This window comes from Ovis aries, chromosome 8, assembly GCF_016772045.2.
Source record: "Ovis aries strain OAR_USU_Benz2616 breed Rambouillet chromosome 8, ARS-UI_Ramb_v3.0, whole genome shotgun sequence".
NCBI classification, from domain to species: Eukaryota; Metazoa; Chordata; class Mammalia; order Artiodactyla; family Bovidae; genus Ovis; species Ovis aries.
The window spans coordinates 91,549,819-91,569,866 of NC_056061.1; the positions used below are offsets into that span (position 1 = coordinate 91,549,819).

The window sequence follows — 20,048 nt, forward strand, 5'->3', positions numbered from 1 at the left end:
CAAGAAACATTCCTTGAATATTTCAGAGCAAAATGCTTCTGAAAGCCCTTGGTTCCTCCGCAGAAAACATATTTAAAGAAGAAGTGTCATGAGTCAGTAGCAGCTGCTCCCCCACCTGTTATTTATTCCCATCACTAACACTCTCGTGGCGTTTTGGAAAGAGCTGAGCATTTTCCTACAGAAATACTCTGGGTTCTGGAGCGCGCACCTGGCTGCATCCGACTGCTGTGAGACAAAGGCTCCCAGGGCGTCTGAGCGGAGCCGGCCTCCCCGTCGGCCCGCAGGGCCGAGCCCCGAGCCAGACCCCCTCCGCAGCCCTCTGGCCTCCCCGCCCTGCTCCGGGCCTCTTCCTGCAAGGACTCAGGTGGACACATCTGTAATTCTCCCTGCCAGAGGGCATCTGGAGTGAGGGTCCTTGGAGCACTGGACACGCACCCTGAGGGTCCGAACTCAGACGCTGGCTGCTGGTGAGGCCAGAGCGAGGGGGGCCAGGTCCATGTCTCCATCTGTCTGCAGCCCCCAGAGAAGCTGAACCCTGGACTCACTTTCTCTTGCTGCTGTAACAAATGTCTCCAAACAAACAAAACCTCATCCTGCATTTGGGAAGGGCAGAGACAGGCCCTTGGGCTAAGCCCCACTGTCTACACGGCTGCTCTTCAGGGGCCTCCAGGGTACAGTCCTTCCTGCTCCTCCAGCTCCCAGAGGCCACTTTTTGCTTGGCTCCTGGCCCCTCCCCCACCATCTCTCTGGTCCTGACCTCTGCTCCCACAGTCACACCCACTTCCTGACTGACCACCCTGCCCCCTCCTCCCTTATTAGGACCCTCTGGAGTCTTGCCAAGAGAACACACTGGTCAGAGCAAACACCCTCTTCCAACAACACAAGAGAAGACTCTACACGTGGACATCACCAGGTCAACACCAAATCAGACTGATTATATTCTTTGCAGCCAAAGATGGAGAAGCTCTATACAGTCAGCAAAAACAAGACCGGGAGCTGACTGTGGCTCAGATCATGAACTCCTTATTGCCAAATTTAGACTTAAATTGAAGAAAGTAGGGAAAACCACTAGACCATTCAGGCATGCCCTAAATCAAATTCCTTATGATTATACAGTGGAAGGGAGAAACAGATTCAAGCGACTAGATCTGATAGATAGAGTGCCTGCAGAACTATGGAACGAGGTTCATGACATTGTGCAGGAGCAAGTGATCAAGACTGTCCCCAGAAAAAGAAATGCCAAAAGGCAAAATGGTTGTCGGAAAAGGCCTTACACATAGCTGTGAAAAGAAGAGAAGCAAAAGGCAGAGGAGAAGAGGAAAGATATGCCCATATGAATGCAGAGCTCCAAAGAATAGCAAGGAGAGATAAGAAAGCCTTCCTCAGTGATCAACGCAAAGAAATAGAGGAAAACAATAGAATGGGAAAGAAGAGATGTCTTCAAGAAAATTAGAGATACCAAGGGAACATTTCATGGAAAGATGGGCTCGATAAAGGACAGAAATGGTCTGGACCTAACAGAAGATATTAAGAAGAGGTGGCAAGAATACACAGAGAACTATACAAAAAAGATCTTCACGGCCCAGATAATCACGATGGTGTGATCTCTCACGTAGAGCCAGACATCTTGGAATGTGAAGTCAAGTGGGCCTTAGAAAGCATCACTACGAACAAAGCTAGTGGAGGTGATGGCATTCCAGTTGAGCTGTTTCAAATCCTGAAAGATGATGCTGTGAAAGTGCTGCGCTCAATATGCCAGCAAATTTGGAAAACTCAGCAGTGGCCACAGGACAGGAAAAGGTCAGTTTTCATTCCTATTCCAAAGAAAGGCAATGCCAAAGAATGCTCAAACTATCACACAGTTGCACTCATCTCACACGCTAGTAAAGTAATGCTCAAAATTCTCCAAGCCAGGATTCAGCAATACGTGAATGGTGAAGTTCCAGATGTTCAAGCTGGTTTTAGAAAAGGCAGAGGAACCAGAGATCAGATTGCCAACATCCATTGGATCATCGAAAAGGCAATAGAGTTCCAGAAAAACATCTATTTCTGTTTTATTGACTATACTAAAGCCTTTGACTGTATGGATCACAACAAATTGTGGAAAATTCTTCAAGAGATGGGAATACCAGACCACCTGACCTGCCTCCTGAGAAATCTGAATGCAGGTCAAGAGGGAACAGTTAGAACTGGACATGGAACAACGGACTGGTTCCAAATCAGGAAAGGAGTACATCAAGGCTGTATGTTGTCACCCTGCTTGTTTAACTTATATGCAGAGTACATCATGAGAAACGTTGGGCTGGAGGAAGCACAAGCTGGAATCAAGATTGCCGGGAGAAATATCAATAACCTCAGATATGCAGATGACACCACCCTTATGGCAGAAAGCAAAGAAGATCTAAAGAGCCTCTTGATGAAAGTGAAAGAGGAGAGTGAAAAGTAGGCTTAAAACTCAATATTCAGAAAACTAAGATCATGGCATCTGGTCCCATCACTTCATGACAAATAGATGGGGAAACAGTGGAAACAGTGACAGACTTTATTTCCTTGGGCTCAAAAGTCACTGCAGATGGTGACTGCAGCCATGAAATTAAAAGATGCTTACTCCTTGGAAGCAAAGTTATGACCAACTGAGACAGCATATTAAAAAGCAGAGACATTACTTTGCTGACAGAGTTTTGTCTAGTCAAAGCTATGGCTTTTCCAGTAGCCATGTATGGATGTGAGGGTTGGACTATAAAGAAAGCTGAGCGCCAAAGAATTGATGCTTTTGAACTGTGGTGTTAGAGAAGACTCTTGAAACTTCTTTGAACTGCAAGGAGATCCAACCAGTCCATTCTAAAGGAAATCAGTCCTGAATATTCATTGGAAGGACTGACGCTGAAGCTGAAGCTCCAATCCTTTGGCCACCTGATGAGAAGAACTGACTCATTTGAAAAGACTCTGATGCTGGGAAAGATTGAAGGCAGGAGGAGAAGGGGACGACAGAGAATGAGTTGATTGGATGGCATCACCAACTTGATGGACATGAGTTTGAGTGAACTCCGGGAGTTGGTGATAGACAGGGATGCCTGGCATGCTGCAGCCCATAGGGTCACAACGAGTTGGATATGACTGAATGACTGAACAGAACTGATTACGTCGGGCCACCCAGCGACCCAGCATTACCTCACATCCCGACGTCCTCGGCTGATCACAAGGGCAGGTCCAGCTGCCACAGGACGCAGCGTGTTCACAGGTTCAGGGGTTCTGGAGGCCAACAGCTCTGGGCCTTCTTCTGTCCACCACATCCTTAATCTAGGTAGCTTTTTAATGATCTCTTTGAATTGCATCAGTTTCTATCACCCTTGAAGCTGATGCTTCACCTTCACCTGACCGTTAGTGAGTGAGTAAGTGAGTGAAGTCGCTCAGTCATGTCCAACTCTTTGCAACCCTGTGGACTGTAGCCCACCAGGCTCCTCTGTCCATGGGATTCTCCAGGCAAGAGTACTGGAGTGGGTTGCCCTTTCCTTCTCCAGGGGATCTTCCCGACCCAGGGATCGAACCCGGGTCTCCCACATTGGAGCAGACGCTTTAACCTCTGGGCCCCCAGGGGAGCCCCTGACCATTGACTGGGCTCCAGTTCCAGGATGCTGGGAGGCGCAGAGGGCAGCGGAAGGCGTCTTTCCCGCCTGCGCCATCCTGCCAGTTGTTGCTGAGCGCCTGGCACGGAAGACGCCAAGCTCAGGGTGACCAGGACCATGGAAGGCACAGGGTCGCAGGTGGGCAGGACAGCGAATGGCCTCCGGGAGGCCCTCTCACTGTGTCCAGTCCAGCCACGTGGACGGAGCCTCCTGGGGCGCATGTCCTTCCCCCAGAAGTCAGCCGGGAGCAGTAAAGTTTCCTGTGGGTTGTGTTTTCTTGCCAGTTTGTGGGAAAAAGCACAAACACAAACCCCAATGATCTGAATGAGTGTCACATGTTAATTTGGAATTTTCACTTCCTCATTGAACCAAAGCGAGAAAGTGAAAGTATAACAAGAGGTCAGAACCTACTTCTTAGGATTTCCCAAATTTCTAGAGGTCGTTGGATTTCCTGTGGAGACGGCAGGCTGTCAGCATGGAGTATACGGCCAACGACAGGGATCGTCACGGCATCTCAGCGCCCACGCGTGTGGTTCCCAGTCAAGTCTGGAGCGCCTGGGTCTCGTGACCCCCTCACCCTCATAAGCTGCGGAAACTGGTGATTGGTCCCCCATGCGCCTCAATTTTTCATCCATAAAGCCCTTAACCCAAGGCCAAGCACCAGCCCAGCCCAGCCCAGGGCAAGAGCTATTGTTACTCCAGGTAAAGTCTGGACCTTTCCAGGGGGCTAATCCCAGGACCCAGGGGGCTTTGATGCTGGAAGGAAGACTTGCTGAGAAGACTAGCCTGAAAGTGTGGTCCGCTCAGCACAGCTAAGGGACAGAGGGAACGGGGGCCCGTGAAGCAGCACAGGGGCCGGGGCTGCAGTGGGAGGGAAGCAGTTCCCATCAGCGCGTATCCTGGCCTCGCTCCAGGCTCCTCTTCCTCTCTTCAGGATCAGACTGGCACCAGAGAGTGCTCTTCCGCAGAGGCTAGGCCTGGGAGGGGAGAAGTTACAAAGTTACAAAGAGGCAGCTCCTCTGGGCCTCTCCACCCAGGACCGGAGTTCTGCCGATGAGTGGGGGCCGTCAGGGGCCAGGCAGTCACATGGACAGGGGCAGGAGGCCCAGCCTCATTTCCTTGTTGATGGGGTGGAAACTGTGTCCCCCACTTAGAATCGGAGAACCATGGCCTTGCCTCCAAATCCTCCTGGAAAGGTGTTTATTTAAATGCTGTCACTGGCCACCAGGAAGCTGTGTGGTGAGGGAGGCTCTGAGACCTCTGGGACTTGGTCTTGTTGGTGCTGGGACCTTGGGCTTCAACCTCCACATGTGAGAATAAGGATTAAATGACACGCACTCGGTGCAGGGCAGGGACCCTGGCTCTGGGTGGCTGTGTGAAGAGCAGGTTGGAGGCTCGATCCTGAAAGGGCGGCAGGGAGGCCCTGGCCCCGGGCGGGGCCCTCGCATCGCCCCGTGCGCTCGCTGAGCGCGGGACCGCGGGCAGGAAGCTGCTGCCGAGCAGCTGGCCCTCCTCTCGCTGACCCTGCCGCAGCTCCTGCCGCTTCCACTCCTGGTCCCAGCGCTGACAGCCACTGCCCTTCTGAAGCCGCTTCCCTCTGGCCACAAGCACCTGTCAACACACAGCTAGACTTCCGTGCAGTGTTCAGGGCCCGCTCCTGACTCTTCTGTTTTTGCATAGTGATACTTTACTCAGTGGGACTTCACAGCACAATAGTAAAAGGTGGTTTGTGATAACAGCCAAAGTTATTAATGATTAGTATGGTCAGATCATTTGAACCGTAATATTGCATGAAGAATTTCTCAAATTGCATCTCACTGCATCAGGTGCGAATAACCTGGGGGTAGGTGTTTGGTATACTGGAACTCAAGTCAGCACCCCATGAGAGTGGCCGATATCCCCACCTCACGTGTGGCCGGTGCCACAGCCATCCCGGGCTCACGAGCCCACCTGGCCGCTTCTCTGGGCTCCTGGTGTGGGCTCGACATCTGCCTGTTGCTCCAGCTGCAGGGGCAGCGAGACGCTTCCCGCCCCCTGCACGCGAGGACTTCTCAGAAAGAGCGACTGGGAGGCCAGAGCTGCTAGAGCAGGACTCCTCCTGTACCGACCAAAAGACAGAACTGCAGGCTAACTGCCATCCAGGCCCAGAGAGGACGGCAGCAGGGCAGATCTCGCTCGTTTCTCTGTCCACTGAATGTTTCCAAGTGCTCCTGTTGCTGACACTCCAGCGAAGGAGGCCCAGCCCCGCACCGCAGTGTCAGCTGACAGGAGCCACAGGCTGGGTGCTCTGGTGCCGCCAGGGCCCAGGGGCTCGTCTTCTGGGCTTTCCTGGGGTCAGCAAACCCTAGAGCAGCTGGGCTCAAGATCCATGGGAGGACCAGGCTGTGACTTTGAGCCTGCTCACAGCAGAACCCCAGAAATCACGGTGAAGCATTGCAGGGTGGGAGGCCCAGAGGCAGCCACACAGCTGACCCTCGCTGCCCACAGTGAGGTATCCGGAGCTCTGGGCCCCGGCGGGAGGGGCCGTGGAGCCCAAGGACTCTGACGCAAACTGAACTCAGACGCAATGAGCCGGGGCAGAGCCCTTCTTTCACCAGATGGCCTGTCTACACAGGCGACTTCATGTCTCAAAAACTTTAAGCTCCCGAGGACATGAGGGGCATGGAGCGAGGCCAGGAAGGGTGAGGCAGGACTGTTGGGAGAAACTCTCTGGGATCGTTACCCGGGGGCCAGCGTGAGGAGCTCCGCCCATGGCCTAGAACTGCAGCTGCTTTATGCTGCAAAGGTGGCTGTGTATCTTCCCTGCCTCCTGAACCAGGAGGGTGGGGGTGGGAGCAGGTAGGGAGCAACATGGCCCTGTGTACCCTTGCTGGCTGAATGCTGCTTACTTCACCCAAAGGAGGCTGCTCTCTGGGCTTCCCACTGGCCCTGGCGCCCTCAGCGGGAGCCCTCCGCCTACCTCCAACCATTTCCCAACCCGTCTCCCCACAACCCTGTTCCAGGTGCCAGCTGATGAGATTTACCCAGGCTCCATGAAGACCAGCAGAGGTGCCACGCCTGCTCCCTAACCCTCTGTGAAGCGCTTAGGGGAGGCCACCTCCTCGGCCACTCCCACCCCATTCTCCCAGCTGCACCAGAAACCCGGCTTCCACCGAGGGCTGGCCTTCAGCAGAGAGAGGGAGCTGGCTTCAGAAGCAGAAGGGGCCCAGTAGGCAAGGTGCTGATGGCAGCCCCAGAGGGGCCCCCTGGAGCATGGGTGGGACAAGAAGGCTGAAAAAAGCGATCAGCATCCATAGGGGGAGTCAGGGTCCATACCAGGGACCAGCGTCCATACCAAGGACCAGCACCCATATCAAGAATAAGCACCCGTACCAAGGACCAGTGTCCATGCCAAGGACCAGTGTCCAAGACAAGGACCAGCGTCCATGCTGCGTGCGTCTTCTCTGAGCCAAGACTGAATTGGTGGCCAGGCCAGCCAAGGACAAACTGTGCAGCGGCCAATTTCCACATGGGCAGAGGTAGGGCAGGGGTCCCTTTACCTCCCCCAGGTGGGAGGCTTGGGTGGAAAAATTCTTACAAAATTTCTAAACAAGGAAAAGAGACATATGATACATGTGAGCAGAGACAGTTCAGCACAGTAGGAAGGAAGACAAGGACCAGTGTCCGAGACAAGGATGAGCATCTATACCAAGGACCAGCACCCACACCAAGGACCAGCACCCACACCAAGGACCAGCACCCACACCAAGGACCAGCACCCACACCAAGGACAAGTGAACTTGTCCACATGCATGGACTTGCCCCACCTCTGTTACTGGAGCCAGCTGAGCCACAGCAGAGGCTGTGCACAGAGCCTTCAGGGTGGCGGGGTGCGGGCCCTCCATCTCGCCCGTGCAGCTGTGCTCATAAACGTGCACATTTCTCGAAACTCGTGCAACAGCGGGTCTACCATGAGTCTACCATATCACATATTGATTATACTGCAAATACGGTTGTTTAGAAAAATTAAGACAAAAGTACACCCACCTATGAAGAAAACGCAAGCCACACAGACTGCAGACTGTAAACACACTGGGAGGGTCTGCAGAAGGGATGTTCTCCCAGGACACCGGCCCTCACTGCTCGTGGTTGGCCTGCTAGGCCCTTCACTGAACCTGAGACTTTTCTGGGTCATGGGAAAAGGAAGGAACTATTCCACCCTTTAAAATGTCTATGAAACACCCAACATGCGGTGGGCCCTCCTTGTGGACAACAGGTGCCAGGTGCCACCACTGAACAGATAGCGTAGATTAATTCTGATCACTATTTTCACTAATCAAACTGGGGAATCAATTTCTTAATCATGATTCATTTTGTTGGTGAAGAACTGGTGGGATTATAAATCGGTTCAAATTTTCTGCTGGAAATTTATAGACGGTTAGAGTCTTCCAGTGTGAATTTCCTCTGGCAAATGAATTTCAAGTCTAAAAATTTATCATGATGAATAAATGACACAATCGCAAGCGTTTATGTACAAAGATGTTCACTGCAACGTCATTTAGACCGACAGCCATCAGATGTCCACCAATGGGGAGAGCAAGTGTATGCGAGCACAGCTGAGGAGGACAGTCTTCCTCCAACCTCCAGGCTCATCCCACTGAGGACAGAAGAGCACCTCGGAGCCCAGGAGGACAGGGGGACACCTCCCAGCCTGTCGGAAGGGAGCCACCCAAAGGTCACCTGGAACAGTAGGTAAATAAGAATAGCACCCTTGGCTTTGGAACGAGCAGGAAGGGAAAGGTGAGCACACAGGCTCCAAGCTCTGCTTGGTCAGTTTGTTAGTATCAGTGAGTTCGCCTGGGGACACACCAAATCCGTTCAAGGAAACGCAGCCAGGACTGACTCGCAAGGTATCTTCACCACAAGCCGTGGAGGACAGAGCCCACCTCCCTTCCTCAGTCACATGCAGGAGCCCTACCTTCCACAGCGTCCCCTTGGGGCTAGGAAGCAAGTTTATGCCATCAGACCAGCGTGAGAGTCAGCAGAAAGGCCTGAAAACCAGGACCAAGGGCAGCGCCTCCTCTGAGAACGCAGGAATGGCTGAGAGGGGCTGTTGCTGCATTCAGAGCGTTGGGGACCCCACCCCTCACTCCGCGTCTCCTAGTCAGATTGTCCCCCACAACCCAGTGCCCGTGACTCTGCCAAGCCAGGATCGTGCAGTTGGGACCCTTCCCTCTTGATGACCCAGACAGCAGCGCAAAGGCTCACCAGCCTCCTTCTCTCTTCCCTTTCTGTCAAGAGAAACAGAAAGGGACCTCACCTGCCTTTTTCGCCTTAACTGAAACTCCTCCTGAATTTTGGATGTTTTCCACTCATAAGTTTGCCCTTTTAAATATCGCACTGAACTTGACTTTTTATTCTCAAGTTGTTTCTACACTTCCAAGGAAGGGCTGAAAGCTGCAAGTCCCGGGCACCCACTCTAATTCTTGAAGTCGTGCTCAGGCTGTGTGTCCGTGAGTGGCGAACACAGAAGGTACTTCCTCCCACTTGAGATGCAGGGGCACAGCCCGAGGGGACCCTGGAAACGTCGCTGATGCTGCGAGAGCACGTCACAGGTCACTTCTGTACAAGGGGAGGTGCCTCGAGACTGGCCAGAGCCGTGCGCGGCACTCCTGCGCCCTAAATGCGGCAGAGACCCTCAGCCAGTTCCATCTCCGCAGGTGAATTCACATTCACGAAGCCTCCTGTCAAGTGTCCAAGACGAGCACAATTATCCCTTCTGATCCAGTCATGTTAAAATCCAAGTTAACTTAAAAATTACTAACTTTTTGCTAATATTGATGTGAGCACGTGAGGCAAAACCCAGCATGTACAGAGCGCAGACGCTGCCGGCAGGAGCTGATGGCAGAGAATTCAGACTGGACCTCGTAGCGTTCTAGGTCTTCATGCTTCTTCCCACTCGACATTCCCGGGGTTTTCAGAGGTCACATCACAAGGAAATGCAGTCACCCCAACAACCCGCTGCCAGACCAGCCAGTCTTCTGATCCCACACGAGCCCCGCGACAGTTGTGGGCACTCTCCTCTTACCCTGGCCCAGTTCCTGTCGGGACTGCCGCCACCCACACCTCGCTGCTTCTTCGTGCGTGTTAGAAAAGGAAGCCCGGAGTCTGCTGCCGTACTTTTTAAACACTGCGTCATGCTGGCGCCTTAGGGACCCCATTCTCGTTTCTTTTAAGACTGTAATCTCCAGAATGTGCAGAAGGCCAGGGCACCCCACTCCGGTGCTCTCGCCTGGAAAATCCCGTGGACGGGGGAGCCTGGTGGGCTGCAGTCCGTGGGGTCACTAAGAGTCGGACACGACTGAGCGACTTCACTTTCATTTTTCACTTTCATGCATTGGAGAAGGCAATGGCAACCCACTCCAGTGTTCTTGCCTGGAGAATCCCAGGGACGAGGGAGCCTGGTGGGCTGCCGTCTGTGGGGTCGCACAGAGTTGGGCACGACTGACGCGACTCAGCAGCAGCTCCAGAATATGGAATCAGAGAAGCCAGATGTGGGGCAGTGGATGTTTCCTTAAGAAACGAGAAAGATGAAAAAGGGAGAGTGTTGTTTTTCAAGTTTTATTAGCAAGAAAAGGCAAGCATGACATCAGCCTCACCTCCCAGGGTGATGCCAGCCAGATAGGTGTCTCCAAAATGGAATGTTTATTTGAGCAAATGGATATCACTCAAGGTTGTTCTGGGTGAAATGCTGATATTCTGCCTGGACACATACCATCTTTGGGAAGTTTGCCTCTGAGTCACTTCCAAACGACACACGCCTGACATTGCCGAGTGCACGCGGTGTCTACTCTTGCCACGAGAGGCGTGATGTCAGCAGGACACCTGTACGCCCCACGTCCGAGGCCCCAGCTCAGCCCAAGTTCCAGCCCTACTCTTCTTGATGTTTCTGTAGACACCCAGCTGCCCTTTAGGAAAAATACTTAACTTCCCTACACTTTTTCTGCAGAATTCATACCCTGAGAAATTACCAAATGCATATGGCTTTGTTTGCTGGATACCAAGCAAATATCCTCATAGCACATTTGTGTCTAGGTGACCATTTGTTTATATAAAACCAAAGAAATATAGTCTCCCCCTCAGATGGTCTCTACATCTGGCTTCATGCTGTGGCCCCAAAGTACCAGCGGCAGTACAAGGGATAAAACCTCTGTCCCGACCAGTCCTCACGACTCAGACACACTTCCCTCCCGTGTGCACACACACGACAGCGCTCGCTCGAGCTCCACGGTGGGTCTGGAGGCAGGGAGAGCCCTGGCTGGCCCCGGGACACGCGCCCCCCGCAGGCACTGCTCACACACCTCAGCTGCAGGCTGGCTGGAGGGCAGTGCTGGGCCAGCCCAGGGGCCTTGGCGGGCGGCCCGGTGGGTTTTTCGCTGCCCAGGGTGCTGCCAGCTCCAGGGCCTGCAGGTGGGAGGTGGCGGTGGAGGCTTGGGACAGGGGGGCGGGCAGTGCACAGCCACGTCCAGCCGCCAGAGTGGCCAGAGCCGCAAGCTGAATGGACCACGGGGGGGGGACAGTATAAAGGGAGGCAGAGAGACCCTCAGGAGCCGGGTCACACTGAGACGACAGGCCAAGGTAGGTCTGTGCAGATCATGCTAAAAGCAGCCGGAAGACATTAGCTGGTTTTAGCAGGAGCAATGTTCTTGGTTTGTGCTCTGGGAGCCTCCGGAGCCGCATGGAGAGCAGGGTCTTTGCAGAACTGCCCGAGGAAGAGCATCACTGCTCAGCAGCACAGACCGTCTCCAAGCCCGGCTGTGAGGGGAGAGCCTGGGTCTGGCCCGAAAGCCCTGAGCAAACCTGCTGCGTCTCTACCTGCTGGGTTCGATCATTCGGCCTCACAAGGCTTCTCGCCAGAGACAGAAAGGCCCCCTCAAGACCACTGTGCAGCGCACACACCTGTACGAGAGACAGCGTCGCACACACCACTGAGCGTGCCATCGCAGCGCTTCCCCCAGGGAGCGCCCCTGCCCGTGCACAGGCGAGTGCAGCCCCTCGCACACCCGCTCCGCTCCGCTGCTGCCCACTGCCGGGCTCCTCGTCTCACGGGCTCCCTGCCCGTTGCCAGCAACCTTTCTTATTGTCTTTAAGCAGATCCCAGACATAGTATTACTTCATCTGTAATATTTCAGAGTTTTCTCTAAAAGTTAAGTACCCTTCTCTGTTCAACGTAGCAGTAATGAGCTCTCACACCTAAAACATTTACAAGTGCTGTTTAATATCGTTAAAATGCCTAATCGGCATTTACATTCATCCAGGTGGCTTGTGAATTTTTTAAACTGTTCTTTAACCAAGTTGCTTCTAATCTGTGGGTTCCCCGGTCTTCCGCCTTTTGCTGAGTAGATCCTAGTGATGTCCTGACTGGGTCCTCAGCCCCTGAGCTTCGTAAGCTGGTAACTAGATCTGACCAAAGTCAAGCTCAGTTTTCTTGGCAAAAGACTTCCTCAATGGTGTTGAGAAAGACCTATACAAAAAAAGTCTTAATGACCTGGATAACCATGATGGTATGGTCACTCACCTAGAGCCTGACACCCTGGAGTTAGAAGCCAAGTAGGCCTTAGGAAGCATCACTATGAACAAAGCTAGTGTAAGTGATGGAATTCCAGCTGAGCTGTTTCAAATCCTAAAAGATGATGCTGTGAAAGTGCTGCACTCAATATGCCAGCAAATTTGGAAAACTCAGCAGTGGCTACAGGACTAGAAAAGGTCAGTTTTTATCCCAGTCCCAAAGGAAGGCAATGAAAAGAATGCTCAAATTACCACATAGTTGGGCTCATCTCACACGCTGGCAAAGTAATGTTCAAAATCCAAGCTAGGTTTCTACAGTACATGAACCAAGAACTTTCAGATGTACAAGCTGGGTTTAGAAAAGGCAGAGGAACCAGAGATCAAATTGCCAACATCCATTTGGTCATAAAGAAAGCAAGGGAATTAAAAAAAAAAAAAAACGTACTTCTGCTTCACTGACTACACTAAAGCCTTTGACCGTGTGGATCACAGCAGAATATGGAAATTCTTAAGGCGATGGGAACACCAGACCACCTGACCTGCCTCCTGAGAAGCCTGTGTGCAGGTCAAGAAGCAACAGTTAGAGCCAGACATGGAATGACGGACTGATTAAAATTGGGAAAGGAGTCCGTCAAGGCTGTACATTGTCACCCTGCTTGTTCAACTTTTATGCAGAGTCCATCATGAGAAACGCTGGGCCGGATGAAGCACAAGCTGGAATCGAGATTGCTGGGAGAAATATCAACAACCTCAAGTGTGGAGATGATGCCACCCTTACGGCGGAAAGTAAAGAGGAACTAAAGAGCCTCTTGATAAAGGTGCAAGAGGAGAGTGGAAAAGCTGGCTTAAAACTCAACATTCAAATAACTTCAGATCGTGGCATCTGGGCCCATCACTTCACGGCAAACAGAAGAGAGGGCAGCAGAAACAAGGCAGATTCTGTCTTCCTGGGCTCCCAAGTCAGTGCAGACGGTGACTGCAGGCACAAAATTCAGACACTTGCTCCTTGGAAGAAAAGCTATGGCAAACCCAGACAGTGTATTAAAAAGCAGAGACATCACTTTGCCAACAAAGGTCCTTATAGTCAAAGCTGTGGCTTTTCCAGTAGTCATGTACAGATGTGAACGCTGAACCATAAAGAATACTGAGCATTGAAGAATTGATGCTTTTGAACTATGGAGCTGGAGAAGAGTTTTGAGAGTCCCTTGACAGGAAGGAGATCAAACCAGTCGATCCTAAAGGAAATCAACCCTGAATATTCACTGGAAGAAAGGACTGATGCTAAAGCTGCAGCTCCAATACTTTGGTAACCTGATACAAAGAACCAACTCATTGGAGAGGATCCTGATGCTGGGCAAGACTGAGGGCAAGGGGAGAAGAAGGGGGTGGCAGAGGATGAAACGGTTGGATGGCATCACCGACTCAGGGGACGTGAACTTGAGCAAACTCTGGGAGACAGTGAAAGACAGGGAGGCCCGGCATGCCGCTGTTCCTGGGGCCACAGAGAATCGGACACAGCTGAGCGGCTGAGCAAGGGTGTTGTTGGCTGACTGCTCAACGACACAGAGCAGGCGTGTGGGTTTCACTCTCTTCTGGGCCTGTTTGGGGTTTGATCGCAGGTCGCACTATTTGCATCTCAGCCACTGACTGCTTTCAGGTTCACACACACACACGTGAGGAACCGGGGTTACTAAGAGCAGCTGGTTCCAGGGCCGAGCCAGGAGGGCTTATGAGCCTGAAGGTGAGACACACCCAGAGACGTGGGGTGACCGAGGAGCCAGCAGGAATGGGAACCACCCCACCCTGGGCAGCAATGGCCTGTGAGCCTCTGAATAAGAATAACAGCAGCGTCTACACTGCGGGTGGGAAGGCACCGCCCGTCACTGCAGAGGATGACCAAGTAGAAGGAGGGTGGATGCGCCAACCCCCGTCATGAGAACTCTGCGCTACGCTTGCAACGTTTCTGTAAGTCCATGTGAAAAGCTGAAGGCCAAAGCACGTGAGCCTCACCTTACTGGTCTCACCACAGCCCCAGAAGGTGGCGCGTGGAACGTGGGGTTGAGGTCTACAGGCGGGCCCCTGGGCAGGGGTCACCCATGCTCGGGTGCTCCTCCGAACTCGAGACCCAGGTCCAGCGCCAGCTTCACCCCTGCCGCAGGGACCCGCCTTCTCACCTCCTTGTCTCACTTGTCACTGCTCCTCCCTGCCTGGTTCCCAGCGGTCTCCTTGGAGGACGTGCCCCAAGGCTGATCCTGCTGGGCGTCGCTTGTGTGGCGGATCACAGCTGGTCTATAAACACCCATGTGTTTATATGGATGTTTTTCATCCATGTACCTAAATTTCCCCTTGCAAATGACATAAACCCTGAAAGCTGAGGGACCATCTGGTTAAATGTCAAATTAAAACGTCAGACTCAGAAGGGACCCCGGGAAGCACGTGCCCAGACAGCTGGCAGTTCGAAAGCTGCGTTGCTGAGTCTCCAGTTTGCTCTCAATCAGGTTACTTGTTTGCCCAGATAAGAGATGAATTTATTCCCTGGCTTTACTAGAAGGTGGGGAAGATGAAAGTGAGATTATTTTTAAGTACATGGAGGTTCTTTCATGGAATGGACTTCACAAGAATCCCAGAAAATTCCATATTCTTGAAAATAGATATGCATTTATTATCCAAGTCATGTCACTTATGAAGGGGAGAGGAAGTCAACGGGACTGAGTGTACCCGACTTTTTCACCAGGTCCTGTAGACTGTTGAAAGAAACCTCGGCGGCCTCACGTATTCCAGAATATGCTGCTACCCCTTCGAGGAAGCAGGGGGCAGTCTGAAGGCAGAGGAGGTTTAGAAGCCTAAGTCTTCCCTGGCCACACTCGGGCCTGATGCTGACATCTCTCCATGGATGAGGTCATTCTGCTGGAGTCCGTCCTTGAGCAGTTATTCCGCAACGACCAGCCAGAGCGATGGGGTGGATGGGGTTGTGTCTTAGATGCAGGAGCCCCAGCCAGGTGGCTTCTGGGCACTGTCTGGCCTGATGCAGCTTCCTGGTCTCCACCCTCTATGCACACGAGGGTGGGCTTGGAGACTGACCCTCCTCTGCAGAAAGAGTCCAGAAACAAATTCATCATGGTCACTGGGCAAAGGCAGCCTCTTCCCTCTGACTGTTCCCTCCAACCCCAGAAATGAACCACTCTTCCCCAACAGTAACTTGTCTTAGAGAGCTGACAACCTACACAGATCCTTCAGAACCAGCGAACTGCCCCAGCCCTGGGAGTCTGTTAACTCCCATCTCATTCTCAACAAGAAGCTGCGTTTGTGACAAACAATGATGGCACTCAGGTCTGGAGACAGATGCCCAGATCTGAACCGACTTTGCCCCTGACCAGCCCCGAGTAAGTCCACACCCCAAGCCTCTGTCTGTTTGGCTATCGAAGGAAGCCACGGCGGAGCTCTTGGGGGATCCGTGAGATAGTTCAGGAGGAGCAGGCACCTGGCAGGTAGCGGCCGACCCCTCAGGAAGACAGGGTACCTGTCCGTGCTGTTGTCTGTGCTGAGGCTGAATTCACTACAAATAAACCCACAAACGGATGGGAAAGTGGCATTCTAGGACCAAAAGCTTTTGCCACGGCAACACTGAAGTGCTTCTCAGGCATTTAATCCAAAATGAGGCTTGTTCCAGTCCTGATGGAAATAAGGCTCAGAGGAAGGTGACCAGCTTCAAGGTTCTCGGCTCTGCCCAGACAGGAGGCTCGGGGGCTCGGGCCCCGCTTTGCCCTGGAGTCCAGGGGCTGCCGATAGCAAGACTGTCCGCAGCAAGGCACCTGCCCCTTCTTCATCCTGATGGCAACTCCTGGAGGGCTCTTGGAGGGGCAAAGGAGTGAGGGAAGTTGCCCATCATCAGTCCAACGAAACTGCCCAAAGGGCAGAGGCCGCCTCTGTCCTCAGGGTCTCAGACGAGTGTGGGTGATCACAAGTCTGCTTGGAGGAGGGGTGAGTAAGCACACCTCTGGATGTTGTTCATAATATTTATTTTGGAAAAATATTTTAAAAAGGAATTTCTTCATTAACAAAACAGTAAAAAACTCAAATAACATTTGCACAATATTCCATAAATACATTTATATACAAAAAAATATAGTCACATTGACCCGAAGTGCCTTTGTACATATTTACCAAAAATTTAAATTATAAAAAATGAACATCACAAAATACTCAAGCTTTACAGATATCATGAAAAATATTTTTACAAGTCCAAAAAATAACGCACATTTTTTCCACCTAGAAAAACACATTTTAGTATCAAAAAGGACAATAAAGGCAGTGTTTGTGATTCTAATTCAAGAGAAGACTGGCTCATAAGAATCCAGAATATACACTTCAGGCAGTGCGTGCTTCTTACGTAGTGATCAAGTCCATTCATTTAAATATATATTTTTTAAAAGCGACCGTCCATAGTGCAATGGGAACGTCCTAGAGGCAGAGCAGCGGCTGCGGGAGCGCCCGCCGCCCCCGGCAGGAAGAGGACCTGGCTTCCAGCAGCAGTCAGGAGCACGTCCGCTCCTCCCAGCAGCATCGTCGGGGCCGACACCTCGGAAGTTCCTTGTTCTGCAGGAACGGAACTTGCCCCGTCACCTCCACGTCACACCTAGAGGACCCAGGAGACGGGGGAGGTTAGCGCGGCCGGAGGCCCAGTTCTGGCTCCCCAGCTGCAGGCGGGCCCCGCAAGCCCGCTCTGACCTCAGTTGCGATGACACACTCGTCCTGCTCCTCGGATATGACGTACACCGACTGGTACTTTGTGTCTTTTGAAGCAGAGTACACAGAGTCCGGCCTTTTTCTTTCAGACGCTTCTCCACTAGAGGAAAATTAAAGAGCCACAGTCAACACGTGGGCACCTTTGTGAACAGGAAAACGACCAGAGCTTGGAGGAGCACACCCAGCTGGGCCCCCGGCCCAGCCTGTCCTGTGCCCAGCCTGTCCTGCCCATCCCTCGGGTGTCGGGGCGCCCTCTCCAGCTGGTCCCCCTACCCAGCCTGTCCTGCCCATCCCCCAGGTGTTGGGGTGTCCTCCCCGGGAAGGCCCCCCTGCCCAGCCTGTCCAGCCCATCCCCCGGGTGTTGGGGTGTCCTCCGCGGGATGGCAACCCTGCCCAGCCTGTCCTGCCCATCCCCCGGGTGTTGGGGTGTCCTCCCCGGGAAGGCCCCCCTGCCCAGCCTGTCCTGCCCATCCCCTGGGTGTCAGGGTGTCCTCCCCGGGAAGGCCCCCCTGCCCAGCCTGTCCTGCCCATCCCCCGGGTGTCGGGGCGCCCTCCCCAGGAAGGCCCCCCTTCCCAGCCTGTCCTGCTCATCCCTCAGGTGTCGGGGCGCCCTCTCCAGCTGGTCCCCCTGCCCAGCCTGTCCTGCCCATCCCCCAGGTGTCGGGGTGCCCTCTCTAGCTGGCCCTGCCTGCCCAGCCTGTCCTGCCCATCCCTCGGGTGTCGGGGTGCCCTCTCCAGCTGGCCCCCCTGCCCAGCTTGTTCTGCCCATTCCTTGAGTGTCGGGGCACCTTCTCCAGCTGGCCCCCTGACCAGCTGGCCTCCCCATGTGCCCCCTCCAGGCCGAAGCACTCACCCTCTGAGTGTCGGGGCGCCCTTCTCCTCCCCCGCAGAGCCCTGGGGCTGGCACTTGGCATCGTGCTTGCCATGGGGCTCCGCAGTGGCTGAGGTGCCCTTGAGGCCCTGCAGCAGGTTGTAGCCCACGGCGGGGTCTCGAGCTGTGAGGCCATTTTTCTCCGCACTGGGCTCCACGTGGAAGTCTGCCTTCTTGTTGGTGTTCTTGATCTGCGTGGCTCCGATGACGCTGACGGAGACGTCCTTCTCGCGCCGGCGGCTGGCCAGGTTGTTCATGGTCTCCGTCTCCCCCCGGCAGGGGTCTACAGGGGGCCGGCGCTTCTGCAGCCTCAGCCGCACGCAGACCACCGTGGCGGCACAGCCCAGCAGCAGTGTGAGGACCAGCACCACGCCCGCCCCAACGGCCACCCAGGGGAACGGGCCGGCCTGGCCCTCCACGTACTGCTCCGTGAGGTCCACCACCACGGGGCCCGGGGGCGGCTCGGGGAGCAGGAACTGGCAGTTGGGGCCCCCGTAGCCCCGGGCACACTCGCACAGGTAGCGGAAGGCCCGTTCGTGGCAGGTGGCCCCGTTGTGGCAGGGCGCGTGCTCGCACCTGCTGATGGGGGCACTGCAGTTCCTGCCCGTGTACCCGGGGGGGCAGGTGCAGGAGTACTCGTTCACGCCGTCCCGGCAGGTGCCCCCGTGGGCACACGGGGAGGAGGCACAGTCGTCCACGTTGTCGTCACAGTGCCTCCCAGAGAAGCCAGCCTGGCAGCGGCAGACGTAAGCGTCGCCGAGGTCCACGCACTGCGCACCTGGGGCACAGACAGGGCGGCAGCTCATCACCGGGGGCATCCTGGAGCATCTGCTGCCCCTGCCACCAGGCCGCACACCAGAGCAGAGGCGGGGGACCAGACAGAGGCCAGCACTGAGGCAGCCCGCGGCACATGCCAGCCCACGGCAGGGGTGGGCAAGGGGCGGGGTTCTGGTCCAAACCCACAAATTATGTAGAAAATACAGGCTGACACCTCCCGACATGCGCCGAGCAAAGCGCTTCGCCTGCGCTGCTGAATTCCTCCTCACAGCAAGCCAGCGGAGGACCCAGTTCACAGATGAGGAAACCGAGGCTTAAAAGGGTGGTGCACTTGCCGCGGTTTCAGTTAGTGAAGAGCAAGAATTGAGACAGAAAGAAAGAGAAAAGAAGAAAGGCGGGGAGGGGCTAGGCATGGGTCTTTGTCTTTCCAGAGCCAAGTCTGACGACCCTGCCTAGTCCCCTCTAAAGATGAAGCGTCCAGTGCGTGTTGTTCAATGGCTGGAAACAAGCCGGAGAGAGAGCTCGGCCCCAGCACTGCCTGTGGGGCACACGGAGAGCAGAGCGAGACGGTCCCTCTCTTGCCCACGGTCACGTCCAGTGCAGAAGCGCCTGAGATGGTCCAGGCTGTCTGGGCCCAGCTTCCCCACCCATGAGTTTCCGTGGGGCATCCCTCCCACTCGTGGAGATCACGCAGCCTCACTAGCCGGCTCTGCCTGGAGACCAAGCGGAGTTGGGCTGGCCCCCAAACATGCAGCGGCTGGGCTGTCGTGAGGGCGGGCCCATGGACACTGGGGTCTCGAGCACCTGAGGAGCAGCAGGACTGCCATCGAGTCACTGCATCTCCGCCCGAGCAGGTCCTGCAGGGAAGGAACACTCCTGCCTGCCTTTCCAGCCCCCTGGGTGTTTCCAGACTCAAGGGTAAGACTTCTGTGAAGTTTCTCATCGTTCAGACAAAAGGGCTTCTGAGACTCAAGGCAGCTCACAGTGATGAACTCAGCTTGAAACTAAACCCACACGCTTCTCATCAATGTGGACCCCTGGACAAAGTCTCAGGTGGGTCAGGCAGCCCCCTTACCATTGGAACAAGGCGAGGAACTGCAGGAATCCATCTTCTTCTCACAGTTAAAGCCAGAAAAGCCCCCAGGACAGCGGCAGGTGTACCCGCCCTCGGGGTTGTCGGAGCACCGGCCCCCATTGAAGCAGGGGCCGTCGGCACACACCATGGCACTCAGCTCGCAGACCCTGCCGTAGAAGCCAGGCGGGCAGGTGCAGGAGTAGCTGTTCTCAAGGTCCTGAGTGACGGAGAAGACGAGGAAAGCTTTCCTAGTCGCTCCCAAGAACCCTCCCAGTCTGCCTCAGACCAGGGCTCCCGGCCGACGGGACGGCCCGCGGCGGCTGGACTCACCGTGCAGCTCCCGCCGTTCCTGCAAGGCCCGCCGCGGCACTCGTCCACCTCCGTCTCGCAGCCGGCCCCCGTGTAC

General features: G+C 54.4%; 1 protein-coding gene across 1 annotated transcript in view; it reads right to left on the bottom strand.

The window, feature by feature from the left end:
• Positions 1-16,175: 16,175 nt before the first annotated feature.
• The window catches only part of DLL1 (delta like canonical Notch ligand 1), a 9,688-nt gene continuing 5,815 nt past the window's right edge, over positions 16,176-20,048 (bottom strand). The window contains exons 8-12 of the mRNA XM_027972694.3: positions 19,973-20,048; positions 19,643-19,859; positions 17,773-18,568; positions 16,902-17,019; positions 16,176-16,809 (exon numbers count right to left, since the gene is read on the bottom strand). The exon at positions 19,973-20,048 is cut by the window's right edge and continues 94 nt beyond it. Of these exons, the coding sequence (XP_027828495.1) occupies positions 16,804-16,809; positions 16,902-17,019; positions 17,773-18,568; positions 19,643-19,859; positions 19,973-20,048 (1,213 nt within the window). The 3' untranslated portion in view covers positions 16,176-16,803. The remainder of the gene's footprint in view (positions 16,810-16,901; positions 17,020-17,772; positions 18,569-19,642; positions 19,860-19,972) is intronic.